This window comes from Notamacropus eugenii, chromosome 6 (assembly GCF_028372415.1).
Source record: "Notamacropus eugenii isolate mMacEug1 chromosome 6, mMacEug1.pri_v2, whole genome shotgun sequence".
In the NCBI taxonomy this organism is placed as follows: Eukaryota; Metazoa; Chordata; class Mammalia; order Diprotodontia; family Macropodidae; genus Notamacropus; species Notamacropus eugenii.
Window position 1 is genome coordinate 378,107,298 of NC_092877.1, and position 27,657 is coordinate 378,134,954.

General features: G+C 52.1%; 1 protein-coding gene and 1 long non-coding RNA gene across 6 annotated transcripts; one reads left to right on the forward strand and one right to left on the reverse strand.

Annotated features, from left to right (window-relative positions):
• Nucleotides 1-742: 742 nt before the first annotated feature.
• Nucleotides 743-25,068, forward strand: PPP1R7 (protein phosphatase 1 regulatory subunit 7). Of its 5 annotated transcripts, XR_011969175.1 has the most exons (12): nucleotides 784-933; nucleotides 3,247-3,369; nucleotides 4,286-4,384; nucleotides 8,071-8,126; nucleotides 8,931-8,996; nucleotides 11,476-11,606; nucleotides 12,192-12,354; nucleotides 14,674-14,790; nucleotides 18,669-18,773; nucleotides 21,256-21,342; nucleotides 22,956-23,041; nucleotides 23,805-25,068. XR_011969175.1 is itself a non-coding variant. In XM_072618810.1 (11 exons), the coding sequence occupies exons 1-11, from the start codon at nucleotides 879-881 to the stop codon at nucleotides 23,979-23,981; spliced, it is 1,179 nt and encodes a 392-aa protein (XP_072474911.1). In that variant the 5' UTR covers nucleotides 743-878; the 3' UTR covers nucleotides 23,982-25,068. The 5 variants fall into 5 exon arrangements, 3 of the variants coding, with proteins under 3 accessions (XP_072474911.1, XP_072474910.1, XP_072474912.1); XM_072618810.1 differs by lacking the exon at nucleotides 22,956-23,041 and having other exon boundaries at nucleotides 743-933; XM_072618809.1 differs by lacking the exon at nucleotides 22,956-23,041 and having other exon boundaries at nucleotides 790-933; nucleotides 7,927-8,126.
• Nucleotides 10,711-27,644, reverse strand: LOC140510306 (uncharacterized). Its single transcript, XR_011969180.1, has 2 exons — nucleotides 27,293-27,644; nucleotides 10,711-12,142 (listed from the first exon to the last, which is right to left on the reverse strand). It is a non-coding gene; the product is annotated as an uncharacterized lncRNA (long non-coding RNA).
• Nucleotides 27,645-27,657: the final 13 nt, after the last annotated feature.

Consider the following 27,657-nt stretch of genomic DNA (forward strand, 5'->3'; position numbering starts at 1 on the left):
TGCTAGGCACGGAGGGAGTCAGGGAAAGAGCCTGGAGGCGGGAGATGGAGGCAAGAAGGCCAGTGTCACCAGACTGGAGCCGGGGTGGGGACTCAGCGAGGTGCCTAGTCTGTGCTGGGCTCTGAAAAGGAGAAGGAAGAGGAAGAAGAGGAGGAGAGGGGGAGAGGGAGAGAGGAGAGAGAAAGAGGGAGAGAGGAGAGAGAAAGAAAGAAAGAAGAGAGAGAGAGAGAGACAGAGAAGGACAGAGAGAGAGACAGAGAGAGAGAGAGACAGAGAGAGAGAGAGACAGAGAGAGAGAGAGAGAGAGAGAGAGAGAGAGAGAGAGAGAGAGAGAGAGAGAGAGAAGCCCCTGCCCCAGACAGCTTCCCGGAAAGAAGGAGCCTTCCGGAGATGCCGCTGGCTGTCCAGTGGCTCCCCCCCGAAAGGATGAACAGCCCGGGGTCCTCGTCCCGAGGGGGCGTTGGCACCAGGGGAGCCGCCCGCACCGCCCCGGGCTGCGCCGGGGATGCCAGCAGCACGTGCTGCCTCCTCCCCAGGTCACATCAGCCTCCCGTCCTCCCCCTCCTCCTCCCATTCCGGACGCAGTTCCCAGCCCCTCCTCGTTCATTGGCCCTCCTCCTTCCCTTTTTCCCTTCTCCCTCTTCCTTTCCTCCCTCCCATCTCCTCTTCCCCGCCCCTCCCTCTCCCTCCAGCTGTCACAACTTTCCCCTTTGAAACTACAACTCCCAAGAGGCCTCGGGAGCCACACATGCGCACCGCATGCCACTCCGGTCATTCAGCCACGGCGAAGCCGATTGGCCTGCCGGCGGCTGAATCCGACTCCCTGATTGGCTGAGGAGCTGCGGCGACAGCTTCCGGAAAAGAGAAGAGCCACCAACATGGCGTCGGGGGGCGGCGCGGGGCTGCAGCAGCCGCCGCAGGAGATGATGGAGGGTGAGCGGCCCCTGCGGGGGAGGCGGCCCGGGCGGCGGGGGCGGGGTGGGCCCCTTTCCTCCCTCGAGGCTCGCGTGGATCCAGCCCGCCCTGCCGCGTCCGTGGCCTAGGCCCAGCGTCGCGTCCCCCTTCCGGAGGGGGAAACTGAGGCATGCCGGAGCGCGCTGCGCGGGCCGCCCGCCCTCCGGACTGGGGGACGCGCCGGTGGGGGCGGAGGGCGCCGGCCTCCCCTGTCCAGGCTACCCTCGGCCCCTGGAGACCCCGCTCCGGGTGCTGGGGGGACCGAGCCTGAGGCGGCGGCCCTGCCATCCGGGAGCGCTCCCCAGCCGATCCGTCCTGGGGTTGGGGGCGGGCATTCCTGGCGGGGGCAGCGCCCGGAGCAGAGGCGCCGCGGTGGGAACCTAGAGTTCCCAGAGGCGGATGGTGTGCGGTGAGCCCCGGGGTTGGGGGGGGGGGGGGGTCCTTGCACACAGCGGGTGCTTTGGGGTGCAGTGCACGGAAGCGCTGACGGTCCCTGCTGGCCCCCTCCCTGCCCCCCCACCATCTTCCCACAAGGAGCCCCTGGATAGACTCAGAGTCAGCGTTCCCCATATACACCCCGGCCTGGGCACAGGGTCTCTCTCTCACGGACACGTTAAGCCCTTCGAGGCCAGGGGCTGGTCACCCTCGTCTCCATGTCTCCAGCGCCTGGCACGCAGGGGTGGGCAGCGCCCTGGCAGTGGACTCTGAACTCTGGGTGGGGACTGGCCAGGCGGAGAAGGGAGCGGCCCAAGCCTCCGCGGGCGGACAGGAGTGCCCCGCGTGAAAGCAGCGTTCTGTGGGAGGGAGAGCGGGCTGTCCTCCAGGGCCTCTGTGCGCAGCTTCCTGGGGCCCGTGTGACCGTGGGCATTCCTGGGTCCTCCTCTGTCAAACAGGAGACCCCGTGGAGTGCCCGCCCCCTTCAGAGCGCCAGGCCAGGCTGCCCCCCTGCTGAGCCCGGCGCGGGACGGCCGTGCCCCGCCTCCTGAATACAGCCCTCCCTGGCGATCCGCTCCAAGGAGCGTGGGGTCTCGGAGGCTCGGGCCCGCGGGGTGTCGGAGGCTCGGGCTGAGGCTCGGGCCCGCGGGGTGTCGGAGGCTCGGGCTGAGGCTCGGGCCCCGTGGGGTGTCGGAGGCTCGGGCCCCGCGGGGTGTCGGAGGCTAGGGCTCCGCGGGGTCTCGGAGGCTCGGGCCCGCGGGGTGTCGGAGGCTCGGGCTGAGGCTCGGGCTCCATGGGGTCTCGGAGGCTCGGGCCCCGTGGGGTGTCAGAGGCTCGAGCCCCGCGGGGTCTCGGAGGCTCGGGCTCCGCGGGGTGTCGGAGGCTCGGGCTCCGCGGGGTGTCGGAGGCTCGGGCCCCGCGGGGTGTCGGAGGCTAGGGCGCCGTGGGGTCTCGGAGGCTCGGGCCCCGTGGGGTGTCGGAGGCTCGGGCTGAGGCTCGGGCTCCGTGGGGTCTCGGAGGCTCGGGCCCCGTGGGGTGTCGGAGGCTCGGGCTCCGTGGGGTCTCGGAGGCTCGGGCCCCGTGGGGTCTCGGAGGCTCGGGCCCCGTGGGGTGTCGGAGGCTCGGGCTCCGTGGGGTGTCGGAGGCTAGGGCGCCGTGGGGTCTCGGAGGCTCGGGCTCCGTGGGGTCTCGGAGGCTCGGGCCCCGTGGGGTGTCGGAGGCTCGGGCTCCGTGGGGTCTCGGAGGCTCGGGCCCCGTGGGGTGTCGGAGGCTAGGGCGCCGCGGGGTGTCGGAGGCTCGGGCTGAGGCTCGGGCTCCATGGGGTCTCGGAGGCTCAGCCCGGGCGCCGCGGGGTGTCGGAGGCTCGGGCTGAGGCACGGGCTCCGTGGGGTCTCGGAGGCTCGGGCCCCGTGGGGTGTCCAGAGGAGGGGAGTCACGAGAACGGCAGAAGGAGAGACTGAGATGTGTCCTAAACCACCGAGCATTCAGACGGCTGTCCTGAGGCAGCGGCAGCGCCGCGGGCACGGGCTGCCCTGTCCGGGCGGGGGCACCTGTGCCGTCAGGGCTTCCTCAGGTGCCCCGTGGGGCGGTCCGCCCTCCTCAGCTGCCTGGCCAGCAGGACCCAGGTGGTCAGCGAAGGCGGCCAGGGCAGCGTGTCCGTGACGGCCCGGGCTCCTCTCGGTCACTGCTCCTCACCCCCTTAGCGCGTGTCAGGCGCAGAGGAGGAGGACTCCCCGGGCACTGGGGCCACAGGCAGTCTCAGTTACAGCTGACCGTGCCCCGCGGACAGGCTGGAGCGCTGCTGTGCGTCACTGGGCTCGGCTCGGTCACCTCACCTCACACGCTGTTCTCGTTCAGTTGACAGAAGAGTGGAGTCCGAAGAGTCAGGGGACGAAGAGGGGAAGAAGCACGGAGCCGACCTGGTCTCGGACCTCAGTCAGCAGAGTCTGAGAGACGAGCAGAACCTCGACAACCCCGAAGGTACGTGCGGGTGCGGAGCCCATGGCGTGGGGAGCCTGGGGGGGTCCGTGGGGCCGGGCCATGGGCCACGCCCCACTGCCAGGGCAGCTGCTCCCCCTTGGGTCCGCTGCACAGCCGCAGCGGTGGGCCTGGAGGGACAGACTCAGGGCATCAGAGGCCAGCCTCCATGGTGGAAGTGCATTCTCTGTGGCAGATGGGGAAGTGGGTCACGCGAGATATGGTCCAAGAAGGGAGACCCAGACTCCGCCCTGGGCCTGGCTCTGACGCTTTTTTTGGTCTAATAATGACGTGTCCCTTCCAGAAGAGCGATCTTGTTTCTCCTACGGCTCATTTTTGAGTTCGGATGATCCTTTCTAAATTGAAGGAAGTTAACGCGCTATGCCGAGAAGGCACTTCCAGGTCCTCTCCATTGGGTGGGAAACACAGGAAGCTGGAGCTCTCCTCGGGGCTGCTTTAGTTGCTTTAGTGGTAAAAAAAAAACAACATGAAATCATAAGGGAAGAAAAGGATGTTTGCAACCAGCGGTCTTGGTTTTCTTTATTTTTTTTTAAATCATTTTTTTAAAAAATTCATATTATTCACGTTACCTCTTAAGTACACTGGCAACTCTGGAAGCCCAGTTGTAAGGCAGAGCACCGTTACTAAGAAGGTCCTGGTCAGACTCAGTCTGCCATGGGTCATTAGCCTCTGGGGGCATTGTGTGGGCAAGGCCAGTGGTTTACACCAAACTGGCTCACGATCACCCCCAGCTCTTTGTTGAAAGGCTTGTGCTGGTGACTCAAAGGGCTTCTCAGACTGACTCTAGTGTTTATGTCTTATTAAAGTTTGTATAAGTAAGTTTAACCACGATGTGAGGTCTCGCTCACATCAAGTTTTCGATTTACAAAGTATTCATTGAAGGCGTACTCTGTGCAAGGCATTGCAGGAATTGTAGAGATGAGTAAAACAGAGGCCTGCCCTCGTGGAGATCAGAACCAGCATCTACTGTCATTTGCAGGAATCATCTGTCATGCAAGTAATCTGACTATTTTATCTCTCCATACTGATTTCTGGGTGGTTGTTTTTAACTTGAGAACACATTAAGATAAGTAGATTGGCAGAGGCCCCCATCAGGCCCTAACAGCCTGCCCTCCCTGAAGTCCCTCTAGAGCCACCCACTGGATTGGCCTCACGTGCCCATCCCTCCCCCTCCCAGGATAGACCCCCCCCCCTCCAGAGTGTGATGTTTTGAAATTCCATTTTATGAGCTCAGCCTGCAGGCCTTCCACATCCCTCCTCTTAGTACCTTGAGGATCAGATACAGACTCCTCTGTTTGACCTTAGTAGCACTTCCCAAACCATCCCCTAACCTACCTTTTCAGCCTTGGTGTACGTTTCTTTCCTTCACACATTATCATGCCTGTGTCCGGTCTCTGTGCCTTTGCTTGGCATTTCCTAGGCCTGGAGTGCCTTCCCTCCTCTCCTCTGCCTCTTCATGTCCCTCAGCTCAGGCATTGCTTTATGAAGCCTGTCCTGTTGCTGCTGGCAGCCAGGGCCTGCTCTCTCAGCTTCCCTGGTGTGTATTTTGTCTCTATATGTCAGTATTGTCTCTCCCTAGACTAGAAGGTCCTGGAGGGCACTGGCTGTCTCATCTTTGTCTTGGGGGGCCAGTTCTTAACACATAACAGACATCTCAGACCTTCTTCCTCTGTGTTGGCCCTCCCTGATGTCCCAGGCCACTTTCCTGGCCCCTGAAGAATCCCTGAGTCGCAGCACCATAGGCAGACTGGTCTTTAACCGTTTCCCAAAGAAGAATCTTTTCTCCACCAGGAGTGACCAGCCAGCTTGAACCCTTCCTAGAACGGTGGTCCACACCCTCTCCCATCCAAGGTCTCCCCAGCCATTCCAGCCCACATTCACTTCTTGCAGACTTCTACCCTCTGAGACCCAACCATGCAAGTCTGACCTCTCAGAGTCAGAGCTTGAGCTCACAACCTGGCTCTGCCAGCATGGTCAGTCAGCAGAAGGAGTATTGGATCAGGAGGCAGGAGTTCTGGGCTCACATCCCAACTCGTGACCTTTGGCAAGCCACAGAACCTCTGCAGGCCTCACTTTCCTCATCTGTAAAATAAGGGAGCTCAACTTCCTGGGTCCCCTGCAGCTCCAGTCTAAATTCCACAGGATAGCCCCATGCCCTGTTTGAAGACAACTGTCCTACGCCCCCATGTGCCCCCCCCACCCCGCAGGTCCTTCACCAGCTCCTCCTCTCTCTGGTCATCCCCATTGCCCCTGTTTGAGTTTCTGCCATTGATCACCCTCATTTCCCAAATATGGCACCTCTGGAGCTGCCCATGGGCTCTCCCTACTCACATGCCTCCCTCTGAGGGTTCAAAGTCCAACTTATGGTCGCTTAAGCTCGAGTGACTGAAAGAGGTTTCTGTGTTCTGCACCCAGGGCTTACTTCTCATCCGTGACCTTCCATGAATGATCACTTGCCAAATCCTTGGTATGTCCTGGTTCTGTTTGAACCCTGCCTCATGCCCATACTCTTTGACCCCTCCCTATCAACCACCTCCCAAGTCATCCTTCCCCCTGCAGTAACAATCCCATTTCTTAGTCCAAGCCAAATTCCTGGCTCTCAGAGGCAGAAGGCCCCTGGGCAGCTCTCCCTGAGGAGAAGCGCCCATGCAGTAACCAGCAGGGCAGTCTGCACCAAGGCCCCCAAGAGGAGCCACCCATGCTGCTTGCCCTCGGGTGGCCTTGCAGCTTCATCCTCTCATCTTTCTGAGACATTTTCAGGGCCTTCTCCAGGCATTCCTTCCCTCCTCCCCTCCATGCTTACCTATGGCCTCTCTGCTGAAGTTCAGAAGCACCAGGCCTCAAGGCCTCCAGGATGCCCTCCTTTTTACCCACCTCCTCGCTGTCCAATTCCTGTCATCTTTGAACTCCCTCAAAAATGCTACGTCCTCCCAAAGCTCTTCCTCCGCTCTCACAGAGCACTTGGCTTTATACCTCTCTCACAAAGTTGAATCTGTGTTTGTGTCTTTCCCTCTCTTCTGTGAGGGCAGTTTAGGGGCTTTCCTGAGGGTTCTCTCTCCCCTAGGCTTTAGTTGGGCACTCTGTACACAGTAGGGGCTCAGTAGGCCTCATCTCAGTGCCCCCGCTAGATGTCCCAAGCATTGGCTTGTTCCATCTCTTGGAGAGGTGGATAGGATCCTTGGAATTGGGCAAGGCAATTATTGCAACCCTTCCCAGTGCCCTGGGGGTCCAGGCCCTCTGCTAAGAGGGGCCACGCTGGGGTTGGGCTCTGCTCAAGGACTCATACTTCAGAGAGTGTCCGGAGGAAGGCGACAATAATGCTTTGGAGATCATTATGGGAGAAGGGTAACCCAGAGAGGTGAGGAGTGAGCAAGCTGTCTTCAGCGTGACCTGTAGAAGAGGCACTAGACTGGACCTGCCTTGAGGACCAAATTGGGAGCCCTGGGGGGAGGGCAGAGATAGCATTAGGCTCAGTACAAATAGAAACTTCCTAATCATTAGGGCTATCCCAAAGGGGAAGGGGCCATAGGTCTCCAGAGGTGAGGTGAGGGGCAGGGTGGGAGCCTCTACCTCCCATGTTCTCAAAGTAAAGATCGAGTGCTTGGGCCGGGGGGGACTGGCCTGGATATCCCTGGGGTCTCAGCCATCTCTGAGATTCCACAATTTTGTACGTTGCTCTTCGTCCATGACTTGAACATGTGGCGAAAGAAAGGATTACATGGAAGGGGAATTTGCTAGAATGAATTTGACAGTTAGTGCCCGCCACAGCCACCACTGGGGTGTTCAGGCTCAGGCCTGGCAGGTGGTGGGCAGTGTTCTGAGCCCCCATCCCACCTGTTCACTCAGTATTAGTGGCCTCATCACCAAGGCTGGAGAAATTCACTGTGAGAGCTGACAAGTGACTTTTCAGGCACAATGACCTAGAGGGGGAAAGCCTGGACTTTCAGGCCCTGGTACGGCAGACCCCAAGGGAGAAAATGGTAGCAGGTTCTGTGGGCCTTGGCTGACTCCTAAATATCTGCCCTCAGGATTATCTCCCAGCAGGGCTTTGGGGTCTCTTGTGTTCTGGAGCAGGCTCACCTTGCTTTGCTCTGGGTAGATGTAGGCAGCTTTCCAAAGCAATAAAAGGCCCATCCCAGAACCTCTGACAACTCAGCGTGGTCTACACTCCCAGAGCCTGAGCTGTTGCCGGAAACCAAAAGGAAGGCAATCTGGGCGGGAGGGAAGCCATCCAATTCTGCATTTCCATGAATCAGGGAAGAGCCCAGTGAGCCCAGCAGATAACAGGCCCTTCCTGTCCTCCTGGGGCTCAGCGGAGGGTGGAGAGGGAGAGCAGCCCACCAGGTGGCCCTGCCCCATAAGCACCATCCTCAGCAAAAAGTCAAGTTCTTCTTCCTTGGAGGCAGTCATGTTAATGGCATTTCTTTTACTACCACAGACAGCTCCACTCCACCATTGTTTATTTATTTTTATTCTGGATTTAATGATTGTCAAAATAGAACAGGAAAAGGAGGTTCTGGCTGTAGCATCCTTTTTCAGCACATCCTGTGTGCACAGCACTGTGCTGGGCTCTGGGGGAAGATACAAAGAAGGGGAAGGCAGGGTGGCTGCCCACAGCCCTGGCCTCCTTGGGCATCCCCACCTACAGCAGGACTTTGATTGTCAATTCTGGCCTTTGTGTAGAAGAAGCTGAACCGCCTGTGGATATGGAGACTGTTCACTTGGATGAAGATGCCGAGGTGACGTGGGGGGGGGGGGAGGTGTATGTGAGGGGAGGGGAATTGTACCCCTGTTACTCACAGGACAGCATCAGATGGGGCAGGGTGGCATGGGTGCCTCACAGGGCTCAGGAGTCCCCAAAGGGCCTGCAGAGGCTTCTTGGATGATGTAGCCCACTCTCCTGCATTTATTTCTCTCACTCTTTTTAATGCCAGTCATTGAAATCTCCTTTTAACTACTTGAAATCTAGAAACATTGTAATGCTATTTAAATCCGAGGCTCATGAATGGCACACATCAAAAGAGTCAAAGAAATATTGCTATGTATATGTATATTCCACTATCTTCCTAAGAAGCCCCGCAGTTCAGAGCACCTCAAAGACTGCCCAGGCTCTGAGATCTCTTGTACTGCCTAATAACCAATTAGGAAGCTTTCAGATTTTGAGAAACAGCAAACAGCTTGGGAATCCTTCGGAGCTACTTTTGGGTGAAGGATTCAGAGTAGTTTAAGAAACGCATCCTTTCCTCTGCAGCCGCTGGCATACAGTTCCCATCTGCTACACTTTATAGACTCTCCTTCATTTCTTCATATGTATATGCAAACACATATGTGTGTGCACATGGGAATTGAAGCCCACCTAAGCAGGGAATCTTCAGTTGGAATGACATGCACACTATTTTATTTTCCCTCTAATTGTTCAAGGAACAATGGCCCTGTTCCCCAGTAACCCCCTCTCCTTAGGCAGCTCCTCATATTGCCTGTTCTGGGAAGCAAATGTCCAGGCAATTTCCCCAGGCTAAACTTGGTTTCTTTTCTATGTTCAGGATATTGATCTAAATCATTATCGAATTGGGAAAATCGAAGGGTTTGAAGTCCTGAAGAAAGTGAAGGTGAGTGATTCCAAATCATTTGGAGAGACAGGACTTGCCTGTGTTCTCCTTCTGTGTCTACCATGTTGGTGGATTCTAGAGATGGAGAACCTAGCTACTGCTCATTCCTAGCTGTTTGGAAGAGACTGACCAGCATCCGCAAGTTCTCCCTCCTTCTCTTCTCTTTTTGCACTAAACATCACAGTTGGGGTGATGGGAAGGTGTGGGGAGTTGGGGTGCCCAGCCCAGGGCTCTCGTCTTTCTCACCTGAAGCAGAAAATTGCTCAGAGTTCATGGGTCTGAAAGGCCCCCGTCTGCCTGCCTCTGGGTTGTAAATGCCATCTAGTTTAGGCTAGAAAAGAGCCTGCCCCAAATGGAAACCCTTGCTCAGATTCTACAGATGCTCGAGCTCCCTCAGACTTCACCCCCCAAAGCTTCTTCTTGTCTGACAGGACACAAGCCCTGGGCCACTCAGTTGAGGCGGAGGTACCTTAGGAGTCTTCCTGTGCGATGACAGAGTTTTCCTGGAGGAAGACAGAGTTTATCTGGGCCACAGACCAGAACAGGGAGACAGCCAGGAGGAAGGCCTGGCGGCAAGAGATGGGGGGCTTGTCTGTGGACGGGTAATGAGGCTAGTGCCACTGGACAAAGGACATGTTGGGGATTGAGGTATAGGAGGGTTGAGCAGGCTGTGAAGGGTGCAGAATTTTACATTTGGTCCTCCAGAGCTTATCTGGGTCAGTGGACAAGGAGACTGAGACCTGCAGCTCAGGGAGAGCTCTTTGATAGCAGCCAAGTGGAGGCAATTCCAGCAAGGGAGGCTTAAGAGGAGTGATCACATATGTGGGAAGGGGGTGAGGGGAAAAGACCCCAGAGACAGACGGTACCAGGCACAGTATTAGGTGCAGGGAATACAAGGTGAGGCAGAGATGTGGGCCCTGTTCTTCTGTGCAAGGTGATGTGCAGGAAACTGCCTGTAAGAGCTGGCTACTGTGTAATGGTGTGGGTTTCAGAAGAAAGGCCCCATGGCAAGGGCAGGAACCAGGAAAGGGACCCCTCACTGAGTCTTAGCCTGTGAGGCACCCATGCCACCCTGCCCCATGGTGTGGCTGCATCCACGTGTGCTGCAAGGGCTTGAGCAGAAGAGGAGGCCGAGACATGCAGGGCTCTCCATGCTAAGCACAGGACTTTCTGTGGGAGCTGCTGGTCCTCAGGAGGGTGGAGAGGGTGACCTGGTCAGACCCACAGCTTAGGAAAGTTCCTCTGGAAGCCAAGCAGAGAGGGCATAGAATGGGGGAGAATCTTGAGGCAGTAGGCCAAGGAAAAGGTGAGAAGGACCTGCACCAGGCTGGTGGCTATGGGGGTAGAGGTGTGGTCACAAGGGAAACAACCGAGCTTGGTAACAGATGAGATCTGGGGGGTAGGTGAGAGTAGGGGGCCAACTCTGGGTGGTGCCCGTGGCAGTCAGAGAAGAGGAAGGCTTTGGGGGGAAGGTAATGAGGTCAGAGTGAGTTGCCCTTGGGTCATCCAGTTAAGAGTCATCCTAAAGGAGTGGGTGATGCTAGATAGGAACCCAGGAGAAAACCCAAGAGCTCAGTAAATATATCCAGGTTATCTTCATGGCCGTGATCACTGAACTGGGGCGACTTATGAGATCACCTTGTGAGATAATTAAGAAACAAGGGAAGGCCCAGCACTGAGACTTGGGGCTCCAAACAGTCAAGCAAACAAGAGAGCCAGCAAAAAGCAATGTTTTGGAAGCTTGAAGCAAAGATGGTGGTCATCATTGTCAGAGACTGGAGAGATGTGAGAGGGATGGAGTTGGAGACAAGGCCATCAGAGCTCATCAGTGACTTTGGAGAGAGCAGTGTCAGCTGAAGTGATTCAGCCATCAGGATAGGTTGATGGCCTGTGGGAAAGATCTGAGAGGTGGGAAAGCTTGTCATATGAAGGAGGAAAAGATGGTGGGGTCCGGCTGAGGGAAGGATGCAGTGATAAAACATGGTCAGATAAAGGAACAGCAGCTTACACAAACACAGCCTCAGAGCACTTGCATGTGGGGCCGTGTCTGTGTGGCTTAGCTGGGGAGAAGAAACAGATTGTAAGGCCTGAGGAGATTGAGGAACCAGGCAGGCATTGGAGAAGAGACAAGACTGGTCAGAGGGAGAGTCTGTAAGTGGCCCCAAGGACCCCAGGCAGTGAGGGGCCATGAATGAAAGTGCATCTTGGACTGGCGGGGGCTGCCGTGTCTTCAGGAGTGAGAGGAAGAGGTGGCCTAGGTGGCAGGCTTTGGGTCCCGAGTCACCGGGTTAGGGGAAGGAATGATGCAGGCGGTCCATCAAGGGAGACAGGGCCATCCTGTGAAAGGTGCCACCTTTTCCCTTGTTTCTGGGCAAAGTACAAGTACCATTCTCAACAAAAGGAAGGAGGGAGAAATGCTGACATCCTGGAGGCAGGCAGAGTCCTGACCACCTGCCTTTCCCTCTGTCCCTCCCCCCAGACCCTCTGCCTCCGTCAGAACCTCATTAAATGTATCGAGAATTTGGAAGAGCTACAGAGCCTTCGAGAGCTGGATCTCTATGACAACCAGATCAAAAAAATTGAGAACCTGGAGGCGCTGAAGGACCTCGAGTGAGTGCAGGGAGAGGTGCCCAGGGCAGGGAGGACCAGGGGGTGCTGCCCAGTTTGTCCACAGGAGTGCTGAGCTTGCAGAGACTCATGGCTTCAGGGCTTGGGGGGGCAGGGCACCTACTTTTTAGTAGCCTTACTTGCTAGAGGGATTCTTCATCAGCCTAACCCTAGTGGATGGCCTGGCTGACTGTCCAGTTGTGGTGGCAGCCTCTGCCCACTCAGCTCTGCTGGTCAGGGGCAGCAGCCCAAGCAGGCCACTCCCTAGAAGCTGGCACATCCCTGGCACTTCCTTCAAGAGGCCATGAGGATGCCCCAGAGGAGGAGCATGGGCGGCATCAATGTAAGTCCTTTGTTCAGAAGACTGAGTCAAGCCTGGTTGCTAGGATGGATTTAGGTATGGATTTAGGAAAACTGGCAGAAGCTTGGGGTTCCAGGGCTTCCTGTTGGCAGCAAGAATGAGCCATGTCTGTCTCGGGGAGCTGGGTCCTTCCCACACAAAGCTTCCGTCCTATTTCTCTAAATTGATGAAGCCTTTGCTGTTAAAATAAGAAGAATAACATTTTATAAATCTTTTTTTGGTACCAGAACTTTAGATATTTCTTTTAATCTTCTGCGAAACATTGAAGGGATAGATCAGCTCACCCAGCTGAAGAAACTCTTCCTGGTCAACAATAAAATCAGCAAAATTGAAAACATAAGTAACCTCCAGCAGTTAAGGATGTTAGAGCTTGGATCCAATCGAATCCGGGTAGGTGCTGCTGGGCATCTGCAGAGGGGAGCGGCTCGTGCTGGTGGGGAGTGACAGGACTGAGGAGGCTCAGGCAGGGTCAGACATTGGGGGAGGGAGGGAAGTTTGGCTTATGTACCCTGACCAAACGCAAAGAAAAGCCTGATGAATCTAAGGAAGGAGTTTGTGCAACTGAAGCATGTGGTTCCGTCAGTTCATTTTAATTTTAAACACACACACGCCTCCCTCTCTAGAACAAGGCCCCCACCTGCCTTCTGGAAGGGTGGGTAAATTGCTCATGATCTGTTTGGAGTGTTACTCTCCTTTACGTGCTCAGCAGTGGAGCTCCTGACCTACCTGGACACTCTATCTACCACCTCCATGCCTTTGCCTTGGCTGTCCCTCATACATAGCTGTCCTGCTTTGTGGAAGATGGGGGCCACCCCCACCCCACAGGCCCAGGGTGAGGTGAGGAGGGTCAGAGGCTCAGGACAGGAAGCAGCCCGGGCTTATACATTATTCATTCTCCTCTCTGAAACCTCTCACACACCACCTTCTTGGAGATGCTTACTCATAATTGATTATCTCCTGACACACTGAGAAAGAATAAGGGTCTAGTCAGGCAGTCAGCCAGCCCACATTATGGGCCTCCCCTGCCCAGTTCCGGTCCTCTCTCTGCTTCCAGCTCTCCAAGCCTGTGCTCATCCTTTGTCTTCAGGGGACACTTACTGTTTAGATTTACAACCTGGTATAATCTAGAGAACAGCGCTGAATTTGGAGTCCAGGAGCCTGGGTTCTGATCCTGGCTTGACCGCACATGCCTATGTAATGCTGAAGAAGTCACTCCCCTGCTCTGGGCCGTAGTTTGCTCATCTGTAAAGGAGATTAGATTTGGATTTCTTCACCTGAGATCAGCAGACCCTTAGGAGGAGGGAATAGATTCTTTAGGGGGTCTAGGACTTGGGATGAGAAAAAAATGACATCTTTATTTTTCAATATCATTCCTTTCCTTTGTAATCCTGTGACTTAGAAACCTTTATTCTAAGAAGGGAGCTGAAGGCTTCCCCAGACTACCAAAGGGATCCATGCCACAAACAAAGCAAAGAACCCCTGCTTTGCCCTTTTACATTTTTTAAAATTCATTTATTTATTTTTAGTTTTTAATGTTCACTTCCGTGAGATTTTGAGTTTTAAATTTTCTCCCCTTCCCCAAGATGGCTTGCAGTGTGACATAGGCTCTACATACACATTCATATTAAACGTTTTCACATTAGTCATGTTGTAAAGAACTTGATACAAAGAGAAGAACCAGGAGAGAAAGAGGAAACCACAAAAGAGCAAATAGCATGCTCCCATTTGCATTCAGGCTCCGGAGTTTTTTCTCTGGACCTCATTAGCATTTGCATTTTCCCTCATGAGCTGTCTTAGATCCTTGCTTTGCTGAGAAGAGCTGAGTGTATCAGAGTCCGTCCTCACACACTGTGGCTGATACTGTGTCCAGTGTTCTGGTTCTGCTCACTTCACTCAGCATCAGTTCATGTAACTTCAGGTTTTTCTGAAGTCCACCTGCTCATCACTGAAGTACAATAGTATTCCAGGACATTTACATACCACAGCTTCTTCAGCCATTCCCCAATGGATAGTCATCCCCTCAGTTTCCAGTTCTTGGCCACCACAAAGAGAGCTGCTATAAATGTTGTTGTACTTGTGGGCCCTTTTCCCATTTATATGATCTCTTGGGGATACAAGCCTAGAAGAGGTATGGCTGGGTCAAGGGTATGCACATTTTTATAGCCCTTTGGGCATAATTCCTAACTGCCCTCCAGCATGCTTGGGTCAGCTCACAACACCACCAGCGATGTATCAGTGTTCCAGTTTTACCACATCTCCTCCAACATTTATCATCTTCCTGTTTGGTCATGTGAGCCAATCTGACAGGTGGGATGTGATTGCTCAGAACTGTTCTGATCTGCATTTCTCTCATCAGTGGTACCTTAGAGCATTTTTTCATATAATTATAGACATCTTTAATTCCTTTGCCTATTCATATCCTTCGATCATTTGTCAGTTGGGGAATGACTTGTATGCTCATAGATTTGACTCAGTTCTCTGTGTAGTTTAGCAGAGAGGCCTTTGTCAGAGGCGCTGGGTATAAGAGTGTTCCGGCTTTCTGCTTTCCTTCTCCTCTTGGCTGCCTTGGCTTTGTTTGTGCAAAACCTTTCCAATTACATTTAATCAAAATCACCCATTCATCTTTCAAGTGAGGAAACTGCCCAGGGTCCGATAGCTAGGCCTCGAGCCAGAGGGACGTAAAGACGGCAACTTGTGTTCTCTCCACAGGCCATCGAGAACATCGACAGCTTAACCAACCTCGACAGTCTGTTCTTGGGGAAGAATAAGATCACCAAGCTCCAGAATCTGGACGCCCTCAGCAACCTCACGGTGCTCAGCATGCAGGTAGGGCAGGGGCCCCCTGGGGAGGGAGGGCGGGGCCCCCTGAGGGGAGAGGGCAGGGGCCCCCTGGGGAGGGAGGGCGGGGCCCCCTGGGGAAAGAGGGCAAGGGCCCCCTGAGGGGAGAGGGCAGGGGCCCCCTGGGGAGGGAGGGGGGACCCCTGAGGGGAGAGGGCAGGGGCCCCCTGGGGAGGGAAGGCAGGGGCCCCCTGGGGAGGGAGGACAGGGGCCCCCTGGGGAGGGAGGGCAGGGGCCTGTTGGGAGGGGAGTGGAAGGGACCCATGCAGGGCTTCCAAGTGGGGCTTTTGAATTCAAGCCGCAGATGCCTGGAATTGAGATTTCCTCTTTCTTTGTGCTTGACTCTTGGGCCTGTTCGAGCCGTTTGCTCTGCAGCCATCATCTTCATCCTAAAACTATGCCCCAACCTCGTTTTTAAAAAAAGATATGTTAGGTACTCACTGTGTGCAAGGTACCAAGCAAGGCATCATGTCCATCCATCCCAGGGCTGTTAGAGAAAACGTGCCGTCCACACTGCCAGACATTATGTAAACTGGACTTATTTGCGCTAATGTGTTCATAGGATGCGCTGCTTCTGAACTTGTGGGAGTATGAAACCTCCTTCACTCCAGACTCTGTGGGACAGGGAGGGGGTGGTAGGTCCCTCTGCAGATAAATCAGGGTAAATAAGATCTTGGGAAAATACTTACGAGGCAAGTATTAAATTATGTAAGTGATTTGTGTGCAAACAGCATGCTGGTTATGAACCATTCTTGTCCATTCTCTGAGGGTTCTTTTGAACCCCACTTGAAATTGTTGGGGGCATCCAGTGCTCTCCTTTTACCCACAAGGTAAAAGTCAGGCAGGCTGTGACTCACCCTGAGTCACATGGCCACCGTCAGGGCCGCTCCTGCCCACCACTCTGGCCTTGGGGAGTGATCTTCCCAGTGGTGGGCAGCGGTTGCCGTTCCACCCTGGCTCCTCCAATTGTACATCCTGGGTTCTAGCTTGTGCCCCACTCTGTAGCCGGGGGGCCTCTGGTCCCATGGTTAGGACTGCCTTTAGGAACAGTCTTCACCCTGAGCTTTTTCTTGTGCTGGTGTTTTTTTCATGACAAATTCCTTGTACATTTTAAATAACTTTTTTTTAGTAAGTTTTTCTTGATGTCGGGTTTATTTTACATCACCCTGCTTTCCCCTCATAACACTCCTTTCCAAAGCGTCATTCAGTTTCACAAATGATACTTCTACAAGACAGAAAGGAGAACTAGTCTAACGCTGTGTGCGCTGGCCTGCACACCTGGCGATCCTGCCACACTTACTCAATTTGGGGCATCGTTCATCCATCGATACCATCCTGCTTGTTGTGGCCTTGCTCAGTTCATTCTGGAGATGTCTGTGTTCATCATATTGGTCATTAATTACAATGCAGTATTATTCCGTTCCATTCATGAGCCATTCCCCACTGATGGGCGTCAATTTTGTTTCCCGATCTTTGCTGCCATATCTTATGTGTGGCCTCCTGGGGTAGAAACCTAGTATCTTTAGGGCAAAGAGGATGGATACTTCAATCGTTTCATTTGCATTTGCCATCCAGAATGGTTGTGGTGATTCATAGCTTCACCCACAAAGCTCTGGGATGCCTGTCTTGCCACAACCTCGCCAGCACTGACTCTTCCCGTCAGTGATCGTCTTGACTAGTTTTCAGGGCACAAGGTGAAACTGAAGCATTGTTCTGATTTGTATTTCCCCTATTATCAGTGATTTGGAGCATTTGGGGAATAGCTTTTAGAGATACACACATGCATAATCTATGTGTATTTTGTGTGTGTGTGTGAGATTCTTTATATATCCTGAAGACAAACCTTTATTGGGGCAAAATGATGTAAAGATTTTTTTTCCACTCAAATGCTTTTCTTCTTATCCTAATCTTGTTTGCACAAATGCACTTCGGTTTCATCAAAGTTAGCTTTTTATCTTCTTTCCCTTTTTTGCTTCTTTCCCTTTTTTGGTTAAGAATCTATCAGTCACCTCCCCAGAACCTTGAGAGGCCTTTGACCTGCTTCTCTTTTGAGATCACATATCCATTTAGAATGTGTTGTGAAACATGGTATAAGGTAGTGGTTTAATCCTAACTAATGCCAGATCTTCTTCCAGTGGTTTTATCAAATAGAAAATTTTTTCCTAAGTAATTAATGTTTTCTGGCTTATCAGACACTGGGTTATTGACTTCCATAGTTTCTGATTCTCCCATGGATCTCCTTCATTTTTAACCAATGCCAGATGGTTTTGATGACTATTGTTTTATAATATAGTTTGAGATGATGATAGTAACTTTGTGTTTGACAGATGTAAAGATTTAAGCTTGTGGGATAAGAATTTCCCATTTGGTAAAATTAGTAGCAACTAGGTGGCGCAGTGGACCTGGAGTCAAGTGGACCTGAGTTCAAATTTGACCTCAGAACTAGCTGTATGACCCTGAGCAAGTCATTTAACACCAATTGCCTCTTCCCCCCCCCAAAAAAAAAAATTATTGCGAAAACAGGAAAGGAGTCTGGCAGAAATTCAGTATAGACCAATGTCTTTCTCCACTTACCAAGATATGGTCAAAATGGAGACATGACCTAGAAGTCAAAGGAGAGATGAGTAACTAAATTGGAAGAACATGAAACACGTTACCTCTCAGACTTACGGACAGGAGAACAACCCATGAAAAAATAAGAGATAATATTGTGAGATGTAAATTGGATCATTTTGATTACATTGAATTTAAAAGATTCTATACAAATAAAACCAACGTAAACGAGGTTAGAAGGACAGCAGAAAATTGCGGGGGGAGGATTTTATAGACAGTTTCTCAGATAAAGGTCTCAAATATATAAAGAACTTTGTCAAATTTATAAGCTTATGAGTTATTTACCAACTGATAAATGGCCAAAGAATATGAACAAGCAGTCTTTCAGTGAAGAAATCAAAACTATACATAGTCATACGAAAAAATGTTTAAAATCATTACTGCTTAGAGAACTGCACATTAAAACAACTTTGAGATATCATCTCACACCTATCAGATTGACTAAAATGATAAAAAGGGAAACTGACAAATGTTGGAAGGGATATGAGAACACTGGGACATTAATACTCTGTTGGTGGAATTGTGAACTGATCCAACCATTTTGGAGAGCAGTGTGGGATTATGGCCAAAGAGTTACCAAACTGTGTATATACTGTGACCCACCTGCTGGGTCTGCTTCCCAAGGTAATGGCGGGAAGAACCAATGTGTTCTAGGATGTTTGTAGCAGCCCCCTGTGTGACGGCAGAAAACTGGAAAGTGAGGGGGTGCCCATGAATTGGGGAGTGGCTGGACAGTGTGTGGTCATGATTGGGCTGGAGTGCTGTGCTGCTGTAAGAAATGATGAGGGGGTGACTTCGGAAAAACATGGAAAGACTTCTATGAAATAATGAAAAGTGAAATGACCAGAACCAAAGGAATATTGTCCAGAGTCAGAGCAGTATTGTTCTCCAAGTAACCAGACAGCCATGTTATTCTTAGTACTATAAATACGCACATCAGTTACAAAGGACCTGGGAGAGAAGATGCCATCCACCTCCAGAGAAAGAGCCAATAAGCAGAAGTTTGCATAGTATGGATTTACACATGTAGATATGTGTATGTGTATGTACATAAACATATATACATATACACGTGTGTGTGTGTGTATATATGGAGAGAGAGAGCTATCTGTATCTACTACAAGCCTTCTCTAGTGCAGGGTGGGAAGGGAGGAATGTACCCCAAAATCAATTAAATTTAAAATGCGTGTGTGGTTGTAGTTTGAAGTCTAGAAACTAACTTTTGGCTGGCTGTTCCTTTCTCCCAATTTCAGAGCAACCGGCTGACCAAAATCGAAGGCCTCCAAAACCTGGTGAACCTTCGAGAGCTCTACCTCAGCCATAACGGCATCGAGGTCATCGAGGGCCTGGAGAACAATGTAAGTGCTGGGCACCGTGAAGGCTAGCACCCAACTTAGCAGGGTTGCGTTAGAGCAGCCCCATGCACACTTAGTGCCTTTGAGCACATGCTGACAAGCCACTCTTGGCTCTAGAGCATCATGGGAACCTACTCAAAGCCTTGCCTTCATATTAGTCTGATAGTATTGTGCAGGAGAGGGAAGAGAAGGGAAAAGGGACCCAGGGAGCCCCTCCAGGATGCTGCTGCTGTAATGTGGACACGAGGACTTGGCCTTGAGTGAGGAGCCTTTCATCCAACCAATTGCTAAAATTCAGCTGATTCCCCCTGAGAAACAACAGAAATTGCGCTTGATCCTAAAAATGGACTTGACTCCAGGGCAAAAGAAAAATGTCCATCCTTCCATCCTGACCTGGGCCAACCACATGTCACCAGACATTTATCGAGTGCTCTTGGTGGGCCAGGCTCCCACTCGCAGCTGGAGACAGACATACAAAGAATGAAATGATCCTCACTCACCCAGAACTCCTGGTCCAGTACAGAGACCAGGACCTTTGCGAATCTATGAGACTCCAGTTGTAATGACTGGGTGGTAATTTCTCCAACCCTACACATGAGACAAGACCAGCATCATCAGTGCCTTTCTTATGGAGGAGAAGCTGGCTCACACTCGAATCCAGAAGTGGAGAAGTCATGGAAATAAAAGAGCATCAAGCTCGGAGCTCAGCTCCTTCCCAGCTGCATGCCTGTGGTCCCCTCAGCCAGCCCGGGCCAGCCCTCCTGCTGCTGTTCCTATAAACCTGACTTCTGATTCTGGCATCCACCACAAATCCGTGTCACACAGCCTCGGCTGGGCCCTCCTCACTGCAAGATGACTCCATTCTGCCGTCTGCCCCTCCCTCCTCACCAAGACCTCCACTCCACTGTTCCAGGGATCCCCTTCCATCCCCTCTCCTCAGGCAGATCCCACCCCTTTCCCATCATCCCCCCTCTGTCACTTATTCCTCTGTCCTGGCTGCTCTTTACCAACTACAAACAAGCCCTTCTCTCCCCATGCCTGAAAAACCTTCACTTGGTCCTACCATCCTCACTAACTATCATCCGGTGTCTCTTCTGCCTTTTGTCGCCAAACTCCTCCTTTCCCTCTCTTCTAGACCCCTCATGCTCCAGCTTCCAAACTCGTGTTCCCTTGAAGCCGCTGTGTCCAGAGTGACCCCAGGTCCCAGGTCCAGGACCTGAAGGAACAGCGGAAATGATGTCATCACAGCAGAGCCCCAGGACAAGCTAAATCCCTATGCTAGAAGCACCTCCAAACATCACACTGCGTGACCCTGGCCAAGTCACTCAGTGCCTCAAAAGCTGCAAAGACAACCTACCTCCCGGGGTGGTCGTTAGGATGAAGCACTTGTTAGACCTGACGTCTTGAACCAGATCAGGGCCCGTCAACCAGGGGACGGTGGGAAAGTGACCACGGCCAGGGGCAGGAAACAAGGCTTCCCACAAGTCCTGGGCGTGTCTTCATGATGCAGGAGTCACTTCTAGCTCCTGAGGCCTCTCAGCACCAGGCTTACAAGAAGAAGCGCTACTGCTCCTTTCTCATGCTGTGAGCCACCCTTGTGGCGTGGTGGTCACTAGAGACTGGAGGCCCCTGCCTTGCACCACTGCAAAGTCACTGCTTCTCTGAGCTTTCACTTGGCCCTCTCATCTATAAAGTGGAAACAACGATCCCAACAGGGCCTGCTCCCTACGGCAGCTGTGAGACCCGAATCAGACAGTGTTAGCACAGATGATGACGCCTACTGAACAGTGGCCACTGGCAGCCCTGGGGGATGGCCCAGCAGCAGAGCTGGTGGTGGGCTGGGGATTTATAGGCTGAGATTTTCTTAAGTTTACCTCAAAACTCAGGTGCAGCAGAAGGGGAATCCTTAACTAAAAATAGCAGGAACTTATACACATATATACACACATACAAACACATGTGTATACGTATGTGTGTACGTACACATATGTAAGTACATGCAGGTGTGTGTGTCCATATACACATGTAAATTTTTTGGTGGCTTCTGGCCAGTTTAAAATAGCTTTGATTCTGAAGTCTGGGAAGTGAGTCTACAAGTTCAATAAAACCGTGTGTGTATGTCTGTGTCTGTGTCTTTGTATCCTGTTCTTACAGCTCAGCCACCTTGTGTGTGTCTGTGTGTGTGTGTCTGTGTCTGTTCTTATAGCTCAGCCACCTTGGGAAGACTAGTGGGGACCTGACTCTGGAGGGGAGGGGGCTGCGGTGTCTGCTCATCTCCATTCTAGAGAGTTAAAATCTCTGTGACTTGTGTACGCACGGCCTCCCTCTGCCAACACAGGGCACAATTCCTGCCTCCCCAGACTTGTTAACTCTGGCCCCTGGGGATGACTGTGTTGCATCTCTAGCTCCCACCCTGTCCCCAAGACCCAAGGCCTCCTTCAGCCCATTTGGGTAACAAGGCTCTAAAATGTTCCCTCTGTTTCAGAACAAGCTCACAATGCTGGACATTGCATCAAACAGAATCAAAAAGATCGAAAACATCAGCCACCTAACAGAACTGCAGGAATTCTGGGTAAGTGGAAGTTGCACTAGAGTTGTTGTTTGTGTCAAGTAAAGGTGGAAATCCACGGGTCTGGATTAGCCCTTACTGGGGGCAAGGAGTCTGCAGGCCAGATCCCATTATAGTCAGAGTGTCTGTGCTACCTAAAAATGGGATTTCCAGCCAGCTGTGTTCAAGAATGCCACTCCAAGGGCAGCTGTGTAGCATGGGATAGAGCACTGGCCCTGGAGTTGGGAGGACCTGAGTTCAAATCTGGCCTCAGACACTTGACACTTTAGATGTGTGACCTTGGGCAAGTCACTTAACCCCAATTGCCTCACTTCCCCTGCCACTCCAGTATCTCAGAAGGATTTGTCTTTACCACCAGCGCAGGGACTGGGGAATCCTTTCTCAGAGGGAAGTCGCAGACAAACTGCCTCTGTCGCCTAAGATGAGTCTGCTGATGGGGATGGTGCTGAGCCAGCTGCCTTCTGCTCTGTGGGAGCTCAGAGCCAGACCTTCCTTTTCCTTATCCATCCTTGAAACGTTGTGGTTCCATATTGTTGGTTCTGGGACCCAAGCAACCAGAAGATGCAGCTGCTCAGGACCCCAAGGAGGCTGTGTAGACCATTAGAAGTGTCAATGATCATCCAGGACTCGGCCAAGAGGTCAGGGAGCAGACGAATTGTTCTTTAGGGAAGCCAAGGCCAGAGTCTTGGAAGGGACCCCCAAGAAAGGCATCCAGATAGATCCTGTCAGAGCCAAGGAGGTTAAGATAGGCTGAGGTGTGGGCAAGAAGAAGGACAAGTCATGAGACCCTCCAAATGCGCCACAAAGGACCCCAGGCCATCCAAGAACAGAGCCACGGGACCCAGGAAGCAGCTCTGGGCCACATCTGTGCAGGAAGGAATGGGGAGGAGTGGCCTTTGTTTTCAGCAGCTTGGTAGTTCCCCCCACAGGTACCTGCCCCTCAATTCATCTAGGAATGTTTGGGGATCCATAGATGGATCACATACTAGAAATAGCAACCTATCCAATAAAGGTTTACATCGTGTTCCTAGGGCCTATTGCCAGCTCTGATTGGGGGGACTGGGTTTTGTTTTGTTGGCCCAGACCCCATCTCCCATCTCAAGTTGATGTGAACTCAGCATTTACGTGTGGGAATGGTTGTGAGCTTAGAAAGTCCCTCCTTAAATTGCAGGCCAGAATTCCAGCTCTTTATTTATTAAGCCTTCCTCATGTTTGGGGAGCCTTTTGCAGACGAGAACGAGTGGGTAACCCACCATACTCTGCTGGACGTTCTCCCCCTGCCCCATCCTGCCTGGCAGCAGTCTGCCCTGCCACATGAAGTGCTCAGTTAGTCAATACGGACACCTTGAAGGTCACAGGGCCCTCATCCTATGGGGACAAAGACTGGCTTAGCAGAAAGGACCCAGTGATGCCTGTGCCTTCTTCCTCTCGATGCTCGCTGTCCCAGACCAGCAGATCCCTCTCGATTGCCATCTTACTGCCCCTTTGTAGCACACCAGCCTTCTCCCGAGGAAGAGGCCCAGCCACTGTCTTTCACCACACATTCACTAGGGGCTCTGTGGAGATGGGTGAAGCCCACTTTAAAGAGTGAATTTTTTGTTTATTGATTGATATAGGAATCATGATTCCAGATGTAAGCGCTGTGTGAGTCCTTCAGACCCTTGCCAGCACCCTAGCCCAAGGTCCTTAATGTAAGCACAAGGTAATGCCACAGAATCCCATCCCAACTGCAGAGATGTCACAGATAGATGAACAGAGAGCCAGAGATGCTTCAAGTTCCTGATCCCTTTTCTTTCCCCCTCCTCTCTGGAGACAGTGGCAGTAGCCACGCTGCCTTCCCTGTGGTTTTCTCACTGGGGTGGGAAGCAGGCATCCGCTCCCCACTTTCATATGGGACTTGATAGGCTAAAAAGCCCCAAAGAGTGATCACAGTCCCAGCCAGCAGACTCAGGCTTCTTCGTCAGAACTGAGATTCCCCAGGCTGAGTGGGCGGGTTCTAGACAACAGGGATGGTGCAGTGCAGCCCATGGGCCCCCACAGCTTTTCTCTGGGCTGACACCATTTTTTCTTTTCTTTTTGTGCCTGAGTGTTGTAGGCTTAGAAAACACCTGACCCACTGGTCATTTAAAAGAAAACATCTTTTATAAATAGGCAGATTCTATGTATTTGCATTTATTTTGGATTTTGCCCTTCCTTCCTCTGATGCCAGAAGTGAAAATGCCTGTCATTTAGTTGACTTAGTGAGTGAGGGACCAGTGTTGTGGGTACGTGGGCTGGAGGCTACTCTCCAGCTGCTGTGTGGAGCGCTCGGGGTCAGCATGGGGCTGGCAGCAAGCGTGACCAGGGTGCAGTGTGTGCCCTGAGGGCTGCAGTGACTGAGCTCTGACTGCCCACCTGCAGGTCGCTGCCTGGCCTCGGGGACATACCTTCTAACCAGACCTTTCTGCTCTCCGTGCTTTTCACAGATGAATGACAATCTCATCGACAGCTGGAGTGACTTGGATGAATTAAAGGGAGCCAAGCACCTTGAGACAGTTTACCTGGAGCGCAACCCTCTGCAGAAGGACCCCCAGTACCGGCGTAAGATCATGCTCGCCCTCCCCACCATCCGGCAGATTGATGCCACCTTTGTGAGGTTCTGAGTCTCGCCTTTCCTCGCCGTCCCTCCTCCCAGCAGCAGCGCCCCGGCCACGGGCTTTTTAATCCACCTCTTGCTCCCTGAGTCTTCGACTGACCAACAGCTACCAATGGCCAATAAAAAAACCACTGAATGATCCATACACGTGTACGATGCACCCTCTTAAGATTGTTTTTGAGATGTTATTATTATTAAATCTTGCAACACGATGTTTCCTAGTTCAGAGTTGTCGGTTATTCCAGCAGTGCAGTGCAGCCACCTAGAGTGCATGGGGCCTCGTGCATGGTTTGGGGACCTCCTCCCTCCCGGATCACAGCCCTCTGGGCCAGTCTCCCTCCTGGCTTGGCCTCGTTGATGCTAGCAGTAACGTGATGCCTCTTGGAGAACAAAAGTCTTCTGGCCAAAGACCACTCCGAGGGCCACCTGCCCAGCCTGCATGTTTTCTCCTCGCCCTACCCCTCCAGACTTGGTTGGCGACCTTGGCTGGGCCTCTACCTGGGTCTGTGACTTTGAGGAGTAAGAGCCTGTTTCCTCCCCTAGAAAATGAGCTTGTCAGACTAAGTCATCACCAAAGTCCTTTTCGTCTTATTCTGCAATCCTAAGACAGTGACTGGTGACAGTCTGAAGGGGAGTGGACCCCCAAACCCGTCTCCCGCTCTGGTGGCCCTCTCCTGGGGGACCTTAGCCCAGACACTGCCCCTTCGGGCCTCACTTTCTCCGTTGGCCAAACGAGAGGGCTGGACTAGATCATTGCCGAGGTCTGCTCTTGGCACCGGGAGCCTTTCACCCTCTGGTTCTGATCTGGCTTTCTGGGCTTCTTTTAAGCTATTCTAGCTGTCCCCCACGTCTGGAAGGCATTCACTCCCTCCTCACCCCCGCCTCTTACAATCCCAGGTTCCCTCCTCCATGAGGCCCGCCCTGATGCCCCATCCCGCCTTCCTCCCCCTCTGATATTATTTTGTATTTATGTGTTTTGTATTAACTGTGTACATCTTGTTTTCTTCCTCTAGTATGTAAGCTCCTTGAGGGCAGGGATTCTTTCCTTTTTGTCTGGCAAACAGTAGGCGATCAATAAATGCTTGTTGAATGAATTAATGTGATCCTATGAGATTTTCAACTGAAATGTCTGTTCTCATGTAGACTGCATGTTTTGTTTCCATGAGAATGTAGCATTGGTTCACTCTCAGGAGACAAGTCCCAGTCCTATTGCAGGTCTGGGAGATTCACAAAGCACTTCCCAGGAGTTACAACCTCGGCAGGGAGGCACACACAATTCCCATTTTACACAAGAGGAAAACTGAGGGAATAAGTGACTTCACCATGCTGATGCAGCTGGGGTCGACACCCAGGCTAGTCCCACTCAATGATGATGCTACCTTAGCACGGGGACCTTCTCTATTCCTCACCCCACCTCATATCCAGCATCACACCATAGCCTGTGACTCACTTCTGCCATGTCCCTCAGATCCACCCCTTGGTAGAGACCCTCATCACCCCACACACTGTCGTGGCCTGCTAGTGGGTCTGCCTGCCCCAAGTCTCCACCTGCTCCAGTCCAACCTCCATTCTGTCACCAAAGCGCAGGAGAATTGCCACCCCTTCCTAGTTTCCATGACTTGCTTCAGTCCTCAGCCTCTTTGCCTCTCCAGCCCATGATGTAGCTAGCACATGAGCCCCCAAGAGTAGCATGGCACAGAGACAGAAGAAATGTACTCAGATCCAAGGAGCTGTAGCACCCACCTCTCCAGACTTTGTAATTCCTGAGCCCTGAATCTGTAGGATCTCATTTAAGCCTCGCTGCAATTCTGAGGTGGGCAGTGTATCCCCTTACATGGGTGAGGAAAACAAAGCCATGGGGAAGAAAGTGACTTGTCCAGGTCCACACAGCTAGTCTTAAGAGGTTCACAGAGGGAGAGGAAAGATTCACTGAGTCCTTTGTGTCCAGTACGTACTAAGTACTACAAAGAAAGGCCAAAGCAGCATAAACAACAAACACAAAAGTACTTGTAGACAGGACAAAGCAGAGGTGATCTCAGGGGAATCTGATCATTCAGTCTGATTTGTAGATTTGTCCCAATGTTCTGGCCTCTTGGAACCTTTTAAAATTGTCACTGAAATGTTTTCCAGTATCAGGTCATCTCCCATCTGTGCCTCTATCCGAGTCACCGATGAAACTGGAGGCCAACTTCCAGATGGATGTGGAGCCATTACTGACATGGGTCCAGCATTGACTTGGTTCTGAGCCACTTACCTGTCCTGTGGTCTGGCCCACCTCTCTCCAATCTTTGTCAAGTGCTTTTTCCTCCATCTGGGGGAGCTATCACTAAAGCTACATCTACAATTTATTTATCAGTTTAGCAACTCAGTCCACAAAAGGAATCAGGGAGGAATTAGGAACAGTGGGGATTGGTAGTGCCAGGCACAGAAGACATGGGAAAACCACCCAAGACCATGTACAGATATGGTCCTAATGTCTTCAGGGCGTTTTCCATCCCTTGACATCGTGCCTCTCTCGAAAAAGGCTTCCCAGCCTCTTCCCCATGGGGGATCGTACCAGCCAAGGACACTCATGCCTGCTTACCAATCATCAGTCTCCCACCACCATCACCCAACGACAAAACGATTGAAAAAGCAGAAGAAAATCAAAAGCATATACTATCCAAAAAATTAAAAATGAGTCAAAGAAAAATCATCTATCAATCATCAGACTACTTAAAACAGACTCTAAGAAATCACCAACAAAACCAGCTCGGATATATTAGAGCAAAAGAGCAAAATGAAAACAAGAGAATCCTTCATCCCTCCTTCGCCCCCTCCCCAAACAATGACATGAATAGCTTAAGTCTGGCATGATTTGCTCTCAGTGAAGCTCAGCTGGCTCTGTTAACATGGCTGCCCTTTCTAGAGGTTCGCTAGCCATCCCTTCAATTATATACCCTAGAATTTTGCCAGGAATTGAAGTCATACTCTCTGGCCTCTACTTTGTGGATTCCATCCTCTCTTCCTTGTTGCAAATGGTCCTGTTAAGTCCCTGCTCTCAAGCAGCTTACCATCTACATAAGTAAGAAAAGAAGGAGGTGACAATGATTTTAACCCAGGTTCAAACTTAAATGAACACCAGCAGGTAGCATCTCTCTGTGGGTCAGGTGGCTGGAAATATCTAACTACCAAATTATGTCTGCCCCAGACAAAGGGAGTGGGTCCTAATTCATGAATACCTCTGATATTGGGAGAGAGCGTTGGGTGCCAAGGGTGAGAGAGGCCTGGATTTGGAGTCCAAAGACCTGAATTCAAATCTTGGCCCTATTTTCCTACCTTTGTGCACTTGGACAATCCACCTCTTCCCCAGGGACTCAGCAGCTCATCCATAAAATGACAGGGTTTGGCCAGGTGACTTCCGAGGTCCCTCCAAGCTCAACATTTCTGAGCCTGTTGCTTGAGGATTGTATAGATGTCTCAATGGTTACAACATCCCTTGTGGATCTCCCCAGTAGAAAGTAAACTCCTTGAACACCAAGATAGTCTTACTTCTGTGCCCACATCCCCAGTGGTCAGCCCTGAGTAGGTCCTTCATACATGCTGGAAGATGGATTTATTCCTCTGAGGGAAGCAGAGTGAACTCTGAATCTCCAGTGCCAACTTGACTTTCTGCCTACTTGGCCAGGTAAGTTTCGTAGCCT

Coding starts and splice junctions, on each gene's coding strand:
- PPP1R7 (XM_072618809.1), top strand. CDS start 879: ATGGCGTCGGGGGGCGGCGCGGGGCTGCAGCAGCCGCCGCAGGAGATG. Junction 934..3,246: donor GCCGCAGGAGATGATGGAGG/GTGAGCGGCCCC, acceptor GTTCTCGTTCAG/TTGACAGAAGAGTGGAGTCC. Junction 8,127..8,930: donor ACTTGGATGAAGATGCCGAG/GTGACGTGGGGG, acceptor TTCTATGTTCAG/GATATTGATCTAAATCATTA.